A 21,401-nucleotide genomic window follows, 5' to 3' on the forward strand; every position below is an offset into this window, starting at 1 on the left:
GAAGTGTGTCTGGTTCCCACTGATGGCGAACAATCAGATGCTTCATCTCAAGCGATCACAAAATACCTACATCTAGAGACGAGGATAACTGCTCCAACCCTCACTACAAGCGATGAGAAACTGGAAGAACACTCCCCCAGAGCGAACGCCTCTCACGGTGGATTCCTGTTTCCCACACAGGTGACTCAAGAACTCTCCCGGGGACCTCAGGGGCTTTCCTTCTGCCCCATCGGGGCTTAATCTCTTACCGAATCCTACTCTAGTCCAAAGATAGCAAGCTCAGCTGCTACCTTTGACATACAGAAAACTCTCATGGCTCACGGAGAGAAAAAACTAAAGGGCTTGCCAAGTTTACATCTTTCCATTTCCCCCAAGTAAGCATTACCCTCGGAGCCCCAGCCCTCGGCTGGCACAGGAGCACCAGCACAGACCTGGCACAGGCAGTGGGAGTGAGCAGTGCCCCCTATTCCACAGGGCTATGCTCTCCTGTCTCCTCCTCCCCTGTCCTCCTCTCATCAGAGTCCTGACCTAAACTCTTACGCAGGGCCTCTCAGCCTCTCAGATGTGAACGTGGTCTCAGTAATAAGAAGGGAAACAGAACTCAAATTGATAAAGGTTCAGAAAAACCTCCTCAGCCATGATGAAATAGGATACAACCATTCAGGGTCCCGTTCGAAACTCAGAATGGATTGGATACCACGTCACAGGATAAACTTTTGCCGCTCGGCTAACTCTCATGGCTCCGCCCTCACCAACGTCCTTGGAATTCATTTTGGTATCAGGATGAGGCGGAGTGACTTCCAAGGGGGACTGGAGGTCCCTGGGGGTGTCAACTACCTCTGCCACAGTATGCTGATGTCACCACAAGCCAACCACTGGAACCAGCAGAGCGCCTACACAATAGATCTCCTGCATCAGTTAATCGGTTAATCATCTCAGGCATTCAGCTAGTGATAGGAAGGTGACAAACAGAGCTTACATCTGAAAATCCCTCCCTGTGCTTTCACAGAAACTCCGAAACCGGTATCAGTCCATCTCGCATGGACCACATGAGTAAATTTAGCCTCGATTGTCATGATTAATAATTATGGAATTTGTGGTTTAAACCAACATCTGATTGGGACTGTTATCCTTCTGTGTTTTCCTACTATACTTTAAAAAATTATTTAAAAAAATTTAACATTAAAAAAAAAATTTTTTTTTTTTTTTTTTTTTTACATTCAATATATTTTGATCACGTTCCTTCCCCTCCTCCAAGTCCCCCCAGATGCTTCCTACTTCCATCCCCGGGGACTTTCAAGTTCTCTAAAGCACAGTTTTGCTTATGTTTAACTCTTCGCATCACGGATAAAAGGGTAGCCGGCCAAGCAGGAAAACCAGTCAGGGGCTGGTAGAGAACTCCTTACCAAGCCACTAGGGTTAGTTTATCATTCTCTTCCCAACTTCTCTAAGCCTATCATCAGTCTAGATTCTACCCCTGCACTGGTGCAGTGGGATCCACAGAGCGAAAGGCGGCCATCAGAGGTCCCTGATGCAGCTTTAGGGAGTAGAGCCCGAGATAGAGGAGGCAGGGTGTGGGAGCGTGTGGGGACCCAACCAAACCCCAAGGAAGAGGTCAGCAGAAGTTTCCTGAGGGACAGACACCAGAGGATGTACTGGAGATTGTTTGATGACGGTGTTGGTGGGACCCTGCGTGTCCCAAGGAGGAGGGTCAGTTTTGTGTGGGGGTTGGGGGAGAGGCAACAAAGACACTGAAGCAAAAGACAACAGGCAGCAACTAGGCAGAGGGTCATGAGGACAGTGCCAAGGGAAAGAAAGACCGAGCTGCTGGAGGCTTTATTTGCGAGAAGGGTGATGAGGTTGGGTTTGGAATCGGGTGGGAGATGGGCAGAAAGCGAGCACGCTGGAGGAGGACAGGGAAGGGAAGCAGGCAGCAAGGAGGCCTTGGGCAGCATCAGGCCTCTCAACTTCTGAGGTATGATAGACCCCATCTTTAACGTCTGGTGTACATAAGTCGTTTTTATGTCCCGTTTCTCCTCTTCGTTACCCGTCAGGGCAGTGATGTCAGGTTTCTTAAGGTGTTACTCTTCTTACCCAGTCACCAAGATAAGAATGCCCACGTCCCTGTTGAAGTGTGTCCTTTGCTGACCGCTCCTACCTCTCAACAGGAGCCAATTGGTGCCTCCACGTCTCTCCTAGAGCACCCTTCCCTCCTTCCTTTGCTGTTTTAGTGCACTAGCTAGGGATGCTATGGTCTGGTTGAGGCACTCCATCCCTTGTTCGACCCACACGTCCTTAGCTCTGAGACATGGCCGGCTCTTCTAAGCCACCGTCAGTTCTGGCTTGGGTTGTTATATTTGCGCTCAGTGTTCGTGACGTTTCACAACACCGTACATAATAGAGAAGGACTCATGGGAGGAAGGGCGTGTTTGGGCTCACGGTTGAGTTTTTATGCATCCTAGCTAGAAGAGAGGCATGGTGGTGGGAGCGGCTCAGTCTGTGTCAGCTTGCTCAGAAAATGGCGGTCATGAAACGAGAACTAGTCTGCAGCCAGGAGGCTAGGCAAAGCAGATTACCCTGTTCTTAAGAAGGCTCTCTTTCTGACTCTTTTGTCTCTGTCTCTCTTCCTCCCTCCTCTCCCTCTATTTGAGACACTGGGCACTGATCCTTTCCCATCCTCTCATTGGGGCTATCCTCCCCCACCCCCATACAAGATGTGACTGCACAGAGGCTCACATGTCCATTCATAAATGTTTAACATCCGCATTCGCTTCCTTCTGCCTCAGAACCCAGCAAGCACATTCTCAGCCTAAGACCTTAGAGTGCTTCCCTCTTTTAGGTCTCTACCCCAGTGGTACCTCACCGGTGACACTTCACCTAGAGCAATGGCGAACCCCACGGCACTCCCTGCCTCTCTTGTTCCCCCACCACATGCATGCCCCACTTGGCATGTTGGGAGTGGCATTATTATCTGACTTCTCTATTTACCCAGCATTTTTATTTGAAAAGTGGGCTTTCATGCAATTGTTCACCAGTATGTTCTGAGTCAGAGTCTCCCCTCATACAGGAAATTCTTATTGAATGAAATAAGATTTGAGGCATTCCCTTAAGTGAGGACTTCTGTGTTGGGGTGGGGGAACCCAGGCAACCTAAGGTACCTTCCAATTCTAAGAGAGTGAAGTTTTGACCAAGTCATTAGGTCCCTGGCTGGGACTATGGCCTTCTGCGCGTCTCTCCCTCCATTGTCACATTGTTTACTGCTTACCTTGAATACAGGAGTAGTGAGCACAGGGCCTGGCTGAGATCATGGGTCCAGGAAGCCAGTGCCCTCTTGAGTCATCTCTGACCTATCTCATGCTGTTGCTATTCATTCTTATCCCCCGGATGCCACCTGACCTGGCAGCTGTCTCAGTTCTCAGCAGGAAAACAACATCAAAACCGGCATTTTAAGCCAGAGATTTAACCGTTGGGCACAAAACCCGGCACATAATCATTAAAACAGACATAAACAAAGGGTGCGCCGAGGTCATTTTACACGGCACAGTTAAATTCATCTGGCTGGTGGCCGACTACTCAAAAGCAAAGCTGGGGAGAGCATACATCCAACCTTGGGTATCTGAGAGAGGTGAACTCACGTAGCCTAGACTCAGACCCTACAGGAGGATGGAGAAACAGGAAGCTTCTGTTCATCCATCCAGGATCAATCAAACATGTGGAACCGGGACAGGGGAACGATCAATCAAAGCATTGGGAAAAACCGGAGGTGATGTGGTCAGGAGAACAGAAAAGAACTCTGGGATGTTATCGTGCAATAAGATGCTTCCTTATTTCTTATAGTCCCCGTGAGTTCTAGGCAAAATTCACCGAAAATGGCCGAGTCTTTTCACTGTGTGAAATCCAAACCAAAAAGCAAAACAACAACCACAAAACCACGAAGAAGCCACTGCCTCCAGACTGACAAATAATGACCGCCCCAGAAGATTCCACCAAAGACGTGGTCATTCCCCCCACCCTTTACAGCTGCCCTTGCAATGCCATGGTCATTTTTAGAGTTATTGTAATCAATGTGACTACCATATTTCTTTTCAAATCTGTCCTGAACCTGGTGTTTGCTTTGTGAACATCTCTGTGTTGTATGTATTCTGTAGTTGTACATGCTGAAATATTAGCTTGTTTGATAAAAGTATGTACAAAGTATTTTTTGCTAGCCTGATTGTTTAATCTTTTTTTTTTTAAAAAAAGGTTTAAACCTTTAAAAAAAAATCCTTTAAACTGGTCCTTATTACATGGTCACAAATAAAGTTGCATTGGGGAGATGGGCAGGGAAAACTAGTCTTGATCTTGAGTGAATTTGGATAGAAACATGAGACCTTTTTTGTTGCTGTTTTTTTGTTTTCCTCATTAAAATATTTTACTGGTGTTTTATTCTTGTTTTTGTGTTGTGACTCCTGATCTACTTTTGGAATTTAAGTTTAAAAGTGCAGCCATAAGCCACAGTGTACGTGTGTGTGTGTGTGTGTGTGTGTGTGTGTGTGTGTGTGTGTGTGAGAGAGAGAGAGAGAGAGAGAGAGAGAGGAAGAGAGAGATAGAGAGAGAGAGATAGAGAGAGAGGAAGAGAGAGAGAGAGAGAGAGAGAGAGAGAGAGAGAGAGAGAGAGAAAGCACATCCACCTTTTTGGCGAACTGCTGATGAGAAAGACGGTCAAACACATCTTCCCAGCATTCCTTGCTCTGACACAGTTTAAAAGACAGAGCGGCTCTATCTACAGTGGAATGTGGGGCAGGAACAACCGTGGTGCCAGCTTATTTCCAGGTCTGGAAGTGAGTAGCCCCTTCATTAAGATTCCCTCTGATGCCTTCTACACTATCGGACAACAGGCGCTATGAACTCCTCTTGCTCAAAAGCAGAAGTCAGATGGCTTGAACTTGCCCCAAATCTTACACCACTGGATGGCAGAGCCTGACTGAGTCTGGCTCTCCCATGGTTGTGTCTGGGCTCTTTGACACAGCTGTGCTGTCCGGCAGGGGAAGAAGGGAGTGGAGGAGGGCAATAGCATCCTTTCCTAATAAAGGCATCAGCTGGACCCGGGAGAGAAGAACTGCAGGCTCTCGGCTTCGTTCCCATTACCAGCCATGTGCACACATACAAACACACACATAGGCATCCTGAACTGTCTCCCAGACCATCTGAGGGGGAAGTGGGAGGCTTTCCTTAAAGGTCACCCAACAGGCCCTGAAGAAAAGAAGGGCTTGATTGAAAAACTTGTAAGTTCCCTTTTGCTTTTTAAACACTGCAAAATCCATTTGGCTGCAAAAACTGAATAGTAAAAATAAAAAAATGATTCTGACCACCCTGAGCCAATAAAGGGTAATGGAAAAGGTGGGGATATGATTGGACTCTGTTTTCTTTTCACTCAGCGCATCCCGTCTTTAATCTGGAAGGCAACTAGGCCGTGCCCAACATACCAGCTCTTTCCAGGTGAAATTATCTAGGTTATAAAAACAGGCAACAACTGTGCCCTCATTATCCTTCGTTCGTGGCTGACACGGTGTCCAAAGTAAACTGGAGGCCAGCCCTGCCCGCAAGGGAGCAAACCCGTGATTTCCACCACTTCGAAAACTGACTCTTGTCATTTTTTCCCCCTTGTCCAGAACTATCGGAAAGAACAAGTTGCAGGAGCTGTGAATGAGCCGGTTGTGATGGCCATACTTGTAAGCCTGGGGAGGCTGAGGCAGGAGGACTGCCAAAAGTTTGAGGCCAGTCTGGGCTATACACCAAGTACCAGACTAGCCAAGGCTTTACAAAAGAGCTGGAGAAGGTGTGGTGGTTTGAATGAAATAGCCCTCCTAGACTTTTAGGAGTGGCAGTATGGGGGTGTGGCCTTATTGGAGTAGGTGTGGCTTTGCTGAAGGAAGTATGTCCCTGCAGGATACTTTGAGGTTTCAGAAGCTCAAGCCAGACCCAGTGTCTATCTCTGTCTGTCTGTCGTGTCCCCCACCCCACCCCCCACCCCCGTGCCTCATGATCTGGATGTAGAACTCTCTGCTACCTTTCCAGTACTGTGCCTGCCTGTGGGCTGCGATGTTTCCCGCCATGTTGACAATGGCTTAAATCTCTGAACTGTAAGCCAGCCACAATTACATGTGGTCACAGTGTCTCTTACAGCAATAGAAATGCTAACTAAGACAGAAGGAAAGAGTGGATTTTCATGTTTCCATTATTTTTATTGACAAATTAAAACAAAGAAAGGGGGGGGGAGAGAAACTGTCTGTGTTCTGTCGATTATTAACTTATGACCTTCCTGAGATATTTAGCCTTCAGACCATAAGAAAACCGATGTGGTTTCTCTTATAATCCCAGTATACCTATCCCTTTGACTCCATAGTAACTAAACCCTAGATTCCATCCTGTGAGCAAAGACTGTGCCCATGTCTGTCTATCCTCAGCTTCCCTTGCTTGATCTACGCCTTTCCTCATATGAAAGCCAAGCATGGGGTTCAACGGAAGAAACCATCACCAAGTGCAACAGCCAATGGGATGGTTTCCTGGCCGTGATATGCACGGCTCTCCTTTCTCTGCTGTCATTTACAGCCAGAATTACTCACATTCGATGACCTAAAGCAAGGTCTGCAGAGACCCCGTTGCGGGCTCATCACTAGCTTAAGAAGTGTCGGGGGCTGGAGAGATGGCTCCGTGGTTGTGAGCACTGGCTGCTCTCCCAGAGGATCCGGGCCCAGCTCCCATGTGGCAGCTCGCAACTGTCTGTAACTCCTGGTCTAGGAAATCTGCCGCTCTCTTCTGACCCCCTTGGGCACCAGGTGCACGTGTAGTACCCAGATGTACACGAAAGAAAAGCACTCATACATATAAATTAAAAGAAAAACTTTAAAAATAAAAAAAATAAAAAGTGCCAAAGATTGGGAACGGAACTCAAGTCCTCGGCATAAAAAGCAACAAGTGGGGGCCGAAGAGATGGCTCAGTGGTTAAGAGCACTGACTGCTCTTCCTGAGGTCCTGAGTTCAAATCCCAGCCACCACACGGTGGCTCACAACCATCTGTAATGAGATCTGATGCCCTCTTCTGGTGCATCTGAAGGCAGCTACAGTGTACTCATATACAATAAAATAAAATCTTAAAAAAAAAAAAAAAAGCAACAAGTGCTTTTCAACACTGAGCCACCTCACTAGCGCCTAGATACATTTTGTCCCACGCTCTGTGTAGGAATAAGAAACAAATCTCTAACAGTAAAACACATCCAGCAGTATTTCAGGCAAGCCTGACTCTAATTGCAAATCTACAGACGCCATTGCAATCACACATGCCCAGCTTACTATTTCGGTAGATCACAGGTAATGAGGTATCAGCAGGCCAAGGAAGGTTAATGCTCTTAGGTACAAAAAGTTCCAGAAAATGGAGAAAAAATGGAGGAGTACCAAAAATATCAACCCAGGGGTTGGGGATTTAGCTCAGCGGTAGAGCGCTTGCCTAGCGAGCGCAAGGCCCTGGGTTCGGTCCCCAGCTCCGAAAAAAAAAAAAATATCAAGCCATTTGACTCTCTGCTTTTGAGCCCTCTGGAACAGTAAGGAAGTATGAATCTAGATGACAGAATAGTGTAATTGTTCAAACTCTTAACTCCCAAGTCACTGAAGGAGAAATGAGAAACAGTTGTACTGTTTTTAATTAGAACCTAAAATCTATTGAAACAACAATGTGTCGACATTAGCGTCTTGTAAAGATGAAATGCAACCTTTGGCTGGATCTTCTCCCCAGCATTGAGGCACAAGCTTGAATTCTGCACTATGAACTGGCCTGGCTCAAACTGAATCTCATCTCCTGCCCTTGAACACCAGGCACCCTCTCAGGAAAACCTCCATCCTGGTTATCAATAACGTTGCTTCTGATCCATGTGTTCTAAGGAGGGGAAGGGTCAGAAACATGGAAAACAGAGAAACCATCTCTGCTGATGGTCAGGCTCAGAATGCAAGCGAGACCAAAGGAAAATGGTCGCCAGGGATGGCAGGACATCTTCCTCCCTTTCTGTAAAGAAACACATACTGGCTAGAGGAAGGAGTAACATCAGGATGATTCCTAACCCCTCTAAAACTCAGGGTCTTCCCTAGACCCACACCTCTACCCCCCTTTACTGAATTCTAGTTTCCTCTCAAGCCTGGTTTCCCAATCTTGCATCACACTCTCTTGTTTACTGGGTTTGGTGTTTGTTTTGCAGCTCTCTTTGACAGATTGTAACAGCGGTTCTCAGCCTTCCTAACGCTGCAACCCTTTAATACAGTTTCTCATGTTATGGTGACCCCCCCACCTCCCACACATACACAAACACCAACGATACAAATATTATTTGCTGCTACTTCATAACTGAAATTTTGTTTCTGTTATGAATTGCAATGTATACGCCTGATATACAGGGTATCTGATAGGCAACCCCTGTGGGGGGTCATGACCCACAGGTTTATAAACTCTCAAGAGCAAAGATCTTTATTGGGTTTTGTTTCTATGACGGAGAATTCCTGGCACCTGAGAACAGTTCCCGGGACACAGGTGCTACCTTACAGATGCATGTTAGGTAAATAAATGGCACCATTCTTTGCTGTCTTTCGGTCCTATGGCATCCCATCCTTCTGTCTCCTGTCTTGATATACTAACCAACCATCCTTTTAGGAAACTAGTAACAAAGGGGACAGACATTGTTAACAAACATCACTAAAAGGGGCAAGTTCATCCCTGGACGTCCGTGCCATTGCTGTTGCTGTTACGAATACAGAGGAGGAGTTACTCAGCACGCTTTAGAAGTAAAAGAATAGAAGATCTGAAAGAAAATTCAGTGCGTCATTTCCTGATATTTTTCATCACTCAGAACAGTCGGGAGAACTTCTTAGAGATCATGGTTAACACAGGACATACTGAACATTTTGTTTCGATCCCGAACTGGAACCTTCAGAACAGAAGGGCTCTACTTACTCAATAGTTTCATCTCTCTGGATGTGGTGGGTCATCCAGAACCCGGGAGACTGAGGAAGAGGATCTGAGTTCAAGTCCAGCCTGGGCTACATGGCAAGATAAAAGCAAGCTGGAGCCACATGTATGCATGGGCACACCTGTCTTGAAAGCCCAAGGGTCAGGGTCCAGCACTCTCCTAGCACGCATTAGACCTTGGTGCCATGCCGAATGTGCATTTGCTTTCCAGAGTAGGGTCAGACTATGGTGAACTCGGTATGCCACAGAAAGGTATCCTCTAACTTTCATGATTTTTCCCTTTATAACTTCCCATGATAACAAACATTGAGGAGAACTTACAGGCGTACAAAAGATACACTGGCACTCTTGGAGTATGGTCATCTTGTCCAGAGACTGTTCACATAGGCAGAGCTTGCAAGTGACGAGCGGAGCGGGGATCAGGTCTCCAGAGGGTGGGTTTTCCGCAGTCATGGTCAGACACTGAAGCCCATCAACAGAATCCATCAGCCTGTCAGCAGCCTCCTCTATCCCTATAGAAAACAAAAACAAAAACAAAGTAAGGAATAATATCACGGTCAATATAACTAATGGTAGACACTTGTATCTGGGGGTCTGGTTGAGCAAATCCTCCCGTCCATAATTTCTAAAAGTCCAGTTGAGCGTTTCTGAGAACTGTGGGATGGAGTACACCTGATCTTGGCAAGGTCTTCCCGGAGCCCTGAGATTTAAGCTGACCTCACCTCACTGTCCCGATTCCTATCAGATAAGCTAGCTGTGGGAGTGAAAAGATCACTAGACAGGGAGGAGAGGGGATAGGGAGATGTTGGTCAAGTGCACAATTCCAGGTGGATGGGATGAGTGAGCTTTGGAAAACAATAGTACCGCACAGTGACTCCAGCTAATAATGATAGCAGTGTTACGTGCTTGGCAACTGCCGAGAGCAGATTTTAAGTGAATCTCACTGGGAAGACAGAAAGAAGCATGGGAGGTGAAGGTTACATTAAGTCTTGATTTCCTCACTTTGTGTGTATGCCTGCTACCTTAAAACGCCACATTGTGTGCCGTTGATTGTGCCTTGTAGAACTGACAGAAAAGATAGGAAATTCGTACTGTAAACAAGCATTCTATTTGGGTGGGAGAAGTAGTGGTTTGAATGAGGAATGTCCCCCATAGACTCTTGTATTTGGACACCTGGTCACCAGTTGGTGGCGCTGTTTGAGGTTATGAAACCTTGCTGGCAAAAGTATGGGCTTTGAGAGTTTATAGCTTTGCACACTTGTAGTTTACTCTGTTTCCTGGGGTGCCAAGGAAATGTGAGTGGCCAGCTCCCAGCGCTGGCTACCTGCAGCCGTGCCACCCTCGCCATCATGGACTATAGCCCTCTGGAACCATTAGCCAAAAGAAACTCTCCCCCTGAAGGTGCTTCCGGTCACAGTATTTTACCACAGTCATGGGAAGGTAATCAATATAGTATGTCACTACAATCACTACGGTCAGTGCAGCTTGCTCAGAAAATACTTACAAAGGATGTCTCTCAAAAGAAAGTTCAAGAACTACCAGATGGGATGGGCTGCCGCTCAGTGGTACAGCACGCGTACCATCGATGTATTTTCTTATTATCATGAACCAGTCATTATTTACTATATATAATTGTGTACACTGTTCATGACTGGTTTGTTTATACCAGGGTCACGCAAATGTGGGTGATGTGTTAAGTTACAACATTATGACAGCTATAGATGTCACTGTGGGATGGGAAGTTTTCAACTACATTAATATCCCGTGGGACCATCACCATATGCATGGTTCCTCGTTGATAGAAGCATGAGGATGAACATCACAGGGACTTATACGGAGACACAAGAACACTGAAGCGAGAATGAAAGAAAACCTTGGAGGTGACAGAAAAGGGGGAAGCCAATGAGATCATTGCTCACTAATCAGAACATGCCAGCACTTCCTAACCTGAATAACCTGACAAGTAGTAACAGGTGACCTGGTCAAAATAAGTTAAGGGGAAGCTAACCAATGATTAGTTTCCAATATGGAAGGCATGCTATTCCTGGGCAAAGGCCAGTAAAATTCAAGACTCGGTGTGCTCATTCTACTAATGATTAAAGAGCTATCACCCAAGGGCAAACTCAAATCAAATTAATGCACACATCAAGCTTGAGACCTTGAGATTTCAGACTCCTCATTAGGGCCACGAAAGAGCTAAAAAAATAAGCATGTAGATAGATAGATAGATAGATAGATAGATAGATAGATAGATAGATAGATTGATAGATAGATCGATCGATCAACCTCAAACAAGAAATTCTTCTACCATGAGTTCATTGGAAATTGAGTTTTTAAAGCACTAAGCAGGGAAAGCCTCTAATAGTCCTCTGGTGGGGTCCCCACAGTAGAGAGACTATGAATGCCTACAGAGCTTGCTAGTGTGTCTTGGCCTTTATCTAAAGATTCACATGCTCTACCACAAGAAACTACTGGCAGGACCTCAGCCTCCCACCCTAACTACCTAGCAAGTCACATGAAGCTTGGAGGGAGGACCCACAAGAGAACTGAGGACGTTCTGTCCCGGTTCATTCTTTGCCAGCTTGACACAGGCTACTTTCATTTGAGAAGGTGGACCTCAATTTAGAAAATGCCCCCACCAGGCTGGCCTGTGGGAAGTCTTACAGGACACCTTCTTGATTAATGATTGGTGTGGGAGGTCCCAGCCCACTGTGGGTGGAGCCACCCCTGGGCTGATGGTCCTGGGTTCTATAAGAAACCAGGTTGAACAAGCCATGGGGAGCAAACCAGTAAGCAGCACTCCTCCATGCGCTCCTGCATCAGCTCTTGCCTCCAGGTTTCTGCCCTGTTTGAGTTCCTGCCCTAACTTCCCTCAGTGATGGTGTGACTTGGGGATTGCAAAGTGAAATAAACTTGTTCCCCTTCGGGTTGGTTTCGGTTGTGTTTATTAATAGATACCCTGACTAAGACACCCTCCCAAGCCCTCCCATCCCTCTCGTGAGCCAGTCCTTCGTAGGCCACAGGCGATTCACCACCTCTCACTTTCAGGCTTCAAGAAAGGCCTTCCAGAGAGAGAGAGAGAGAGAGAGAGAGAGAGAGAGAGAGAGAGAGAGAGAGAGCGAGCAGTCAGCCACGCTGGCTTGTGCAGCTTGCTTGTTCTTTCTCATACTCCACACCCCCGATCTAAGATAAGGAAGCGACTTGATTTATCCACCCTACCACTGGCAAGGTAATAATTATGATTGCTTTTACAGTTATTCCGAATGTAACTGCGCCTCTCACTGGGTATCCAGGATCCCCTGGGAAGGAATTTTGGCAGAGTCCAAGGGCATGTTGGAAAGAAGAGAATTCTGGCAGCTGCCTTCAGGTTTCAACTTTCAGAGGCTTGTGGCAGGTTTCACTTGTTTACATACACCTAGCTCTAAGGCCAGATCATGTGAGCAAGGAAAGCCGTTCAGACTGCTCTGTTTTGTACAAAGTTACCAGGCACGGAGAACCTTCTATCTGTTCCAAGGGCCTCTTGCACCACGAAGGGTTTGTTATGAGGAGCAAATGCTACCTGATAGGAGAGGGGAGGAGAGTCACTTCCCTTCTGTGTTTTCGTTAGGCTTGCCAGAGAAAGGAATCTTGAGAAGCTGTGCTGGACACACGGGATGCAAGAGGAATTTTCATATTCTGCTGGAGGCCTAAAAAAGCAATCTGCTCCCGAAACTCCGAGGGCGGTGAGAGCCAACAGTCAGGGTATTTTTAAATTAGGTAGCTTGTTTGACAATCCAGAATCAAGGCAGTTACCGTGCATGCATGCGTGAGTGTGTGAGTGTGAGTGTGTGTGTGTGTGTGTGTGTGTGAGTGTGTATGTGTGAGTGTGTGTGTGTATGGCAGAGTAAGTGCGTTTAAGTGTGTGTGTGTGTATTGTGCATGAGTATGAGTATTTGTGTATGTATGTGTATGTACACATATGTGAGTATATATATATGTATATATATGCATGTGTGTGTGCATGGCAGAGTATGTGCGTATAAGTGTGTATGAGTATGTGTTGTGTATATATATATAAGTATTTGTGTATGTATGTATGTGCATATATGTATGTGAGTGTGTGTGTGTGTGTGTGTGTGTGTGTGTGTGTACAAGATAATCTAATTGGAAGGAAAAGCAGTTGTTTAGGGTATGAACAGAGTTATCTGGGAATCTCTCTACATTGTCTCAGCTCCTTGCAAAACTTTTGGAGAAACGGTCCAAGCACAATTACAAAGACTGAGCAAAGGACAACACCTGCCAAGTGAATCAGGGGACATCACTGCCGAACCAACCATCAGGAAGAGTCCAGCTCGCTTGTGCTAAGGTCTTAATTCCCAGGCATACTGCAGTGACCCGAGGACAAGGAGCAAACACAAGAGGAGTCACATGAATGCTTTCAAAATGTCGACGTGACCTTGAAAGACACTGAGCTATCCTAGGAAGGGGACTGGATGCATAGCTACAGGGGGGAGCGTCCAAGGGAAGGAAGGCTTTGGGAAGGGCAGGCCTTGGGGTGGCACAACTCTAACACCAGTTTGTATGCTGGGGGGGTCTCAGGCTGTGTCTGTTCTAGAACCAGTAGAATGGGGAACAGGATTCCGAAGTTCTCACCATACTAGCTAAAGCACAAGAGTGAAAATCCGTGTGGTTGTCCCTTGGTGTTCACAAGGCTTTCATTCAGAACACCTTCCCTTCAGATGTTCATGTCCCTTATGCAAAATGGCACATAATTGCTCATAACCAATGCAGATCCTCCTGAAGGCCTTAAATAGTAACCAGCACATTATAAAGGCCGTGTGGATAATTATAATTATAATTATATGGTATTGTTTAGGAAATAATGACAAGAAAGTTCTGCATAAGCTTAGCACACATATACCTATTTTTCTGAGGGTTGTTTTTCTTTTTCTGTTGCTGTTTATTCACATTTATTTCTCAAGAGAGGGAGACGCGTGGCCATGCCACAGTGCACAGTATGGAGGTGAGAAGGCAACTTGCAGAAGCTCGTTTTCTCCTCCCTCCATGTAGGTCCCAGAGATCAAACTCAGGTTGCAGGCTTGGTGGCAGCAGGAGGCTTTACCAGCCGGGCCACTTGGCTGGCCCTTTGTGAATACCTTTTGAAAATTGTTTTATTTTCCCATTATTATGCATGCGTATGTCAAGTGTGGAAAGGAACCAGAAGAAGGCATCAGATCCCCTGGGGCTCAGGTTACAGGTGAGCGGCCAGACACAAAAGCTGGGAACCAAACTCTGGTCCTCTGCAAGAGCAGTGGCTGCCAACTTTCCTGCCCCACTTTTGGAATACCTTTAATCCACTGGCAAATCCACAGATTTGGAACCTGAAGGTACAAAAATTGACTGTACTGTGTTGACCTTTGCACCGCAGCCCAGTGGAGTAGTTTATTTTAGCTCATGTTTTTATCGCTGACTTAAATGGTGCTGGTTAAGGCTAGCGCAAGGCTGCCGTTAAGCGGTCACCGAAGCTGTAATCTGAACGGGGTCTGGAGGAAGATGGGCGAGTTCACTGGGAGCGGGGCTAGAGCAAGGGCAAGGGCAGAAGGCGCTAATGGAGGCAAGGCTCCTGGCAGCACTCCACACTAGCCAGTGCGCTTCTCTTTCCTACTTGGCTCTCTGACCGGTGTTCTGATCATTCAGGGACAGGATGAACCAGTGCATATCAGTAACATCACCAACAGTTCTCCTACATGCCCCGAGATAGCAAGAACAGATGGATCGAGGGCAGACTCACCAGTATCCAGAGAAACACAACTTCCAAAGCATAGTTCATATCTATGTGACTGCCTCTCGAGGGAAGAGCACTGGAGGCCAGGGAGTACAAACAAGGTGTCCCTCATAATGGACTTGATAACAGACACAGGGGATCCTCCCTGGGCATCGGCAAGTCCAAGAAAGATTTAGCTCTTAGGTGTGAGGGGCGTTAGGACCCAGCCCCCAGCCCTGAGGCAGTAGTGCTGAGAAATGTGGCTTGGGAAGGACTTCTCCCCTCTCTGTAATTTCACAGTTTCATTCAGAGAAATCGAGCAACAAAGACCAGGCAGCTAAGTCTGCAATTCTTTGCTCTTAAAACCTTCATAACCACTGGTAGTTGGAGGACAGGAATAAGATCGCAACTTTGTAGCTTGAAGACGGCCGGTCTTCTGGGAACGGAACTGATAGGTAAACTCAGTCATGCACTGCTTAACGACTGGGGAGATCCGGTCACCGGGAGATCCGGTCACCGTGTGAGCACCCAGTGCACGACACAAACCTAGAGGCTGTGGGTGGGCCACTTGACCTGGCCTTCTGCTGTAATAAGGGACATGGTAAAGACAAGATGAGAGAAGCTGCTACCTGTGAGACCTGTGCCAGGCAAGGGCTGATGCAACACAAGGGATGCTTTTTTAAATACGCAGTGGAGTAGACTCCAAAGAACAATAAAAATGTATAGCATGAATCAGTGTTGTTGTGTATTATCATGGACAACTATCGCATGTTGTATGTAACTGTGTGGTTGTACTGCTGGGCAGTGGACATTGCAGTGCCCTCTTCTACACCGGAACTGTCACAACACATACCCAGTTTATTGTGGTCCTCAGTAGGCCATAGCAATGTGCTCACTTCAGTTTTGGTCGATTGGATCGCCATGGAGTGCACAGCAGGTAGGCGATGAATGGGAATGCCATTATCCGGTGTGTAACTCTGTCCCTGCCACCTTTTTGGTGGGTGGAAAGGAGGGGAGAGCATGAGGAAGGAGGGATGGGAGCATTTTTCGGGAGGGAGCAGTGTCCCATGTAGCCCAGGGTGGTCCTGAGCTCCACCATTCTCCCACCTCTACTACTTGAGGCCAAGGATTACAGGCAAGCACCACCATGCCTGGTCCTGTATGGTGCGGGGGACTGAGCCTAGGATTCATGCACACTAGTCAAGCACTCTGCTGAGAGAACTACGTCCCCAGTCCCAGGAGGGGCATCTTAAGCCTCAGTAAGGACTATTTCCTGAAGATTATGTTTACTGTTTCAAACTCACGAGTGAATAAGGCCCAGGAAAGTGTTTTAATGAGACCCAACTTTAAAATGTTTTCTCTTTTCTTTTCTTTTCATGGATGTTTTCTTTATCTACATTTCAAATGTTTCAAAATGTTTTCTATACAATGGAAGAGATAATGTGAACATAACCATATGTATGTATGTATGTATGTATGTATGTATGTATGTGTATATGGGTATATATGTGTGTATATATATATATATATATATATATAGTGTCTAGTTTTATCCTTACAAAATGCTGTTCCCTATTCTCTCAACCTATATCTATATCTATATGTTTCTTGTCTTTGTTCCATGTTTTCTTATACGGCAGGGTGAGGTCCACGAATTAGAAACCCCTCCCAGCTTGCCTAATAGAACAAACTTATCAAAGAAGGTGAGAGTGGGCATGTGACCCACAGCTCGCTCTCCTCAGTGCTGTGATTTTACATTCCCCACAGCAGCTCCCTCCTCACCGCTGCCATGTCCTGCCCACCCCTTTCTTTAACCGTTGGTTCTCTCGCCTCCCACAATTATTCATCAGACCCCACTGAATAATTTTCTTCCCCTTGCCTGGCACAGCAACAAAGCCCCAGAGTAGGAAGGAACGCCTCTGACAGGCAGGTTGGACGGTAATGTAATTAGCAGACGGAGGAGATGTGGTGTCTCAGAGAGCCCTACAGAACAAGACCTGGGTTGACTTCTAGGATCAGGACATTACCAGGAAACCACAGTCACCAAAGTATGAACATCTAAACCAAGAAAGCTTTTCTCCAAATGAATAAAAGCATATGTAAACATTACCCCCTCCTGTAAAAGTTTTAAGCTTCCACAGAAATTTTAATTAGAAACAAACTTTCATGAGGCCAGTGTGGAAGTGGAGTTGCTAACCTCCTGCACTGAAGAAGGTTCAGGGCACATATTCCTGCTTGCCTCTCCCAGGTAATTGTGTGGCCAGAACCCCTACTGCAGGACAGAAAGCCAAACTGCCATCAGCCAAATTCCATACCTGTTAGGAGATGGGATACTGAGGTGATAACCCAGCCCCTGGGTAGAGAAGGAAGCTGGTTGAGGAGCTTCTCAGCAGATGATGTCACCCAAGGCAGGAAAACTTGTGGATATATGGTTTCAGCCACAATCCCATGAAAGAGAGGACTGGAGAGACAGCTCAGCAGTTACCAATCCTTACTGGCCCTGGTTCGGTTCCCAAAACCCACAACATGGATCCCAGCACCCACAGTCGGTGACTCACAACCATCTGTAATTTCGGCTCCAGGGGATCTGATACTCCCTGGCTTCTATGGGCACCTGCACATACATGATGTACCTAAACTCACATAGGCACATGCCATGCAATAGATCGTGTATTTTAATAAGAAGAAAGGTAAAAAGAATCTGTTCACCCCATGGTGGAGAAGTACCGGTCGCTTTTACTCTCCAAATTGTAGAGGTTTCTGTTTTGCTTTTAAGACTTTTTTTTAAAATATGAATGGTTGTTTTGCCTGCATGAATGTTTGTTCCACATGCGTGACTGATGTTCACGGAGGCCAGAAGAAGGCATCAGATCCCCCCTCAAACCTGAGTTACAGTCAGACATGAGCTGCTATGTGCATGCTGGGAGCCAAACCTGGGTCCTACTCCTCTTCACTACTGAGCCATCTTGCCAGTTTCCAGGTTTCCTGTTCTTAATAACTACTGCAGAGTGACACAATGTGACCAGCTAATGGCAAATTTAAATGAAGAAATAAACGTTAGTACAGAACTAACATCCCACTGAAAGAGGGAGGCAAGTTAAATCATTTAAGGCTGGTGAGATGGCTTAGCTGGGAAAGGTGTTTATCACCAAGTCTGACGACTCAGGTTTGATCCCTGGAACCCACAAGGTGAAAGGTCCTGACAACTGCCCTTTGACCTCCACACGCACGATCAACCCATCAATATAATGCATTTAAAAAAAAAAAAAAACATTTAACGTAAATGTTCGAGACGGAGGGGGTAGGTCAGGGGTAGAGAGCCAAATTATCATGGTCTGAGATCTTGGGTTTAAACTTCTGCACTGCAAAAAGCAGACAGAGCGAGATTATCAGAGTCAGGTGCGGTCACGGCCCTCTAACCTATGCAAGACTCAGATGATATCAGAAAAACAGTATCGAAAATCAAGTCTCAAAAAGCACACGATTGAAATGAGGAACAACCCAATAGTTGTATCCCGGTAAAACGACATAAATTAAAAGTTGCCACCTACTGGAATTCACTTCCAAGACAACAACAACTTCAGGACAGAGGCCACTAGTTTACCCGGCTTTGTGTCCTCAGCCTCTAGCGCCTTGGAAAGAGTCATTCAACAATAGACAAATTTTATGACTATATGTTAAAGGCCCGATTCCCATTCACACTCACCCCTAATAAATAAAAAACAAAGGGCATTGGAACGTAGTATAATTAGGGAGCATCTACAAGTTAAGGCAGGAGTCTCTGTCTACATACGGAGGGGCAGTGACATCAGATAACCACTCCTGGAAGTGTCAAGCTTGACTCTGCACGGCAGCCTGGTCCCTTTCCCACATCCAGGAAAATCAGTTACACAAGGTAGGGTCAGTCCCCAGAACGGTTTGGACGTTGCTCTTACACCGTCCTCTGGTGGGCAGACGATTCCTGACAGCTGCCTCAACTGGTGATAGGAAATTCCAAGAATCCCACCTAAGGGGAGTTCGATGCCATGCCAAAGCCAGAGGAAACGCAGAAGGCTGGACCAGCATAAACTTCAGAGAAACAATTCCCAGTGTGTCTAAATGTTCCCAGGTTCCTGAAATAGTGAAACAATTTTTCCAGAAAGAAATTTCAAATACACATATTTTTTTTTTTTGGTCCTGATTAAAAGTATTCACACTGTCGAAAACAAAAATGTTTTCCAGGAAGCTAAATCATCTTGCTGGGTAGATAAAATAAAGTGGTTTTTTTTTTCCTTTCTTTCTTGAGAGAGCATACTATTCATTTTGCTTGCGACAATTCGCCCGCCCCCAAAAATAAAGGGTTCATAATCTGTGATCCCAAAACTGATTATTTTAAAAAGAAGGCATGTCTTACACTGACCTAGTTTAGAAATCTGGATGCCTTTGAAAACTGCCAGTGAGCTGAGACCATTCATGAGAATGGGGCTTTTGAACGCCGAGAATATTCTTCAGGGCTCTCGGCACAAAGCTATTTGGCATCGATGTCTGTAAATATTTGGAAAACCCTGGGTAAATGGTCAGTGTTTGACCACACTCAAGCCTGCCTTCCAGCAGGCTGAAGTTATCTAGGGTGATGATGGCCTGGGGGGGTTGGGGGGTTTAGGTTAAGTTTTCTCTTACTGTTTATTTTCAATAAAAATGCGAGCATTTGGAGTCTGTTACTTGACATCTTTCTCCCGTTCGCTGCACATGTTAATCTTGCTCTTCTTCTCTCTGATGAGTGAAAGCACTTAGAAGGTACTTGGGGACAGAACTAACTCATTCTCTGTCTCTGTCTGTATGTCTGTCTGTCTCTCCCCGTCCCCTTCCCTCCCTCCCTCCCTCCTTCCCTCCCCCGCTTCCAACTTGAAGCCCACTCAAAAGCAGAAACTACCCAAGGGCAGGAGATGGAGGAACTGGTAGCCTTGGGTTTCAGTACACAGCTATTTCCCTGTGGCTGTATGGGTCCGCTTGGGATTTCTTTTCTTTTTTTTTCTCCATCTCTTTCTGTTCAAGGTAGTTTCAGAAACACTTAAGGGTCTGAGGTCCATGAGGAAAAGGAGTGAGGTTTTACCAAGATCCGGTAAGGAGGAGGGAGCCAGCAAGGAATCAGATCAGATCTGAATGGAAGCAGAATGGAAGCAGAGAACAAGGGACTCGCTCACCTCAGCCAGGGAAAGCTGAGGCAGAGACTTCAACTGCCCAGCAGCCCAGTGAAGACTGGCTGGGTTCCTTTTGCCTCGTACCCACACCCTAAAATCTGAGTCATCTCAAAGTTCATTTATTTTGCTTCTGGGCAGAGACACCCCCTCATCCGCTGCTTCAGAAATGCTGAGGACATAATCCTTCAGGCCATAGCTCCGGTGTTAAAACCAACAACCAGAAGTGCCTAACCAGAACCCCCACAATGGTCACATTAAGAGTTCTAGAGTTCTAGCTCAGGGGTTTTGATAAGGTACCTGGGGCTTAAAGCACGGAAAAAGGGGATAGCCAGTGGAAACACACAGAGAACTGTCTTCTGAGAAATCAGTGTGTAAAGGGGGTGTGTGTGAAATTGACAGCAGAACCCCTGAAAAGGGGGCCTGGGAGGAACTAGCCAAGATACCTTTTCTCTGTGAAAACACGATCGGTTTCATTCTGACATCAACTTGAAAACAGGGCAGAGCCTGCCTCTCTCTCTCTCTCTCTCTCTCTCTCTCTCTCTCTCTCTCTCTCTCTCTTTCTCTCTCTCTTATCAGCAATTACCTGATAAAAATAATCACCAGCGCCACAGTTAACGTAACGCATTATTCATTGCTTTGTGTGACAACATATTACTGTGCATTTCCAAGTAACAGAAGGTAGACAGCCAACTGTCAGCCTCTCCTCCTCTCCTGGAGACACACCACAGGACTGGCCCACTATGTAATTTATGATAAAGTCTATAAAGATCACATTATTAGAAAGTAAACTAATTTGTCTTGACCTTTTCAAAAGCACCTATTCTTTAAAAACAAATAAATAAAGTTAACAGGTGTTTGAGGCGTTGGAATGCATGCGGTTCTGCATGGCTTAAGCCCTGGAAACAGAATCTAGCAAAAACCACCGGGTGTCCTCGGTCCCGTCCTGTCCCACTCCGTATTTAAGCTAGCAGCCTTCCAGGCTAGCACAGCCTGCGTGCTGTGCGCAAGCACCCCTTCTAGACCTACCTGGCTGGGGCTGAGGTCCTCGGGCTGCTGGCGTCTCTCTAGCAGGTCCAGCCTGGGCCAGCGGGGGCAGCTGGCACACCGGGGAGGAAGGGCTCTCTCATTCTCTCCCCTCTCCTTGAGTGCTCCGCCTGGCTGACAGCTTTACACTTTTGCAGGATTGCCACAGGACTCCACGCCCAGACCTACAGCTCGGGAAGAGGAGGAGTCCCTCACCGCCTCCTTGTCTTGACAGGCAGGAACCTTGCAGAACCAGCCAGCAGCTTGCGGCGCAGCAGCCAGAGCGTTTATTTATACAGGAAGCTCGGCGCCGCACTTCCTACTTCCCATCTGGGTCGCACTTTGACTGCAGGTGATGGCCTTAACCCTGTCCGATCCCAAGCTGGCAGAGCGCAGAGCAGTGGCTTTCAGGTCCGGACCTGGCGCTGCCCCAGGAATCCCGGGCTGGGTGCACGCCGCACCC

The 21,401-nt window shown here is 46.6% G+C and overlaps 1 protein-coding gene across 3 annotated transcripts in view; it reads right to left on the reverse strand.

Annotated features, from left to right (window-relative positions):
- Rnf144b (ring finger protein 144B) overlaps positions 1-21,401 on the reverse strand; it is a 149,122-nt gene that overhangs the window by 33,536 nt on the left and 94,185 nt on the right. For 2 of the 3 annotated variants that reach the window (XM_039095970.2, NM_001108881.2), the window contains one exon: positions 9,314-9,504. In XM_039095970.2, coding sequence (XP_038951898.1) covers positions 9,314-9,478 — 165 coding nt within the window. In that variant the 5' untranslated portion in view covers positions 9,479-9,504. Of the gene's footprint in view, positions 1-9,313; positions 9,505-20,941 lie in introns of all 3 variants that reach the window. The other variant, XM_006253767.5, reaches the window with a different exon arrangement.

Source organism: Rattus norvegicus, chromosome 17, assembly GCF_036323735.1.
Source record: "Rattus norvegicus strain BN/NHsdMcwi chromosome 17, GRCr8, whole genome shotgun sequence".
In the NCBI taxonomy this organism is placed as follows: Eukaryota; Metazoa; Chordata; class Mammalia; order Rodentia; family Muridae; genus Rattus; species Rattus norvegicus.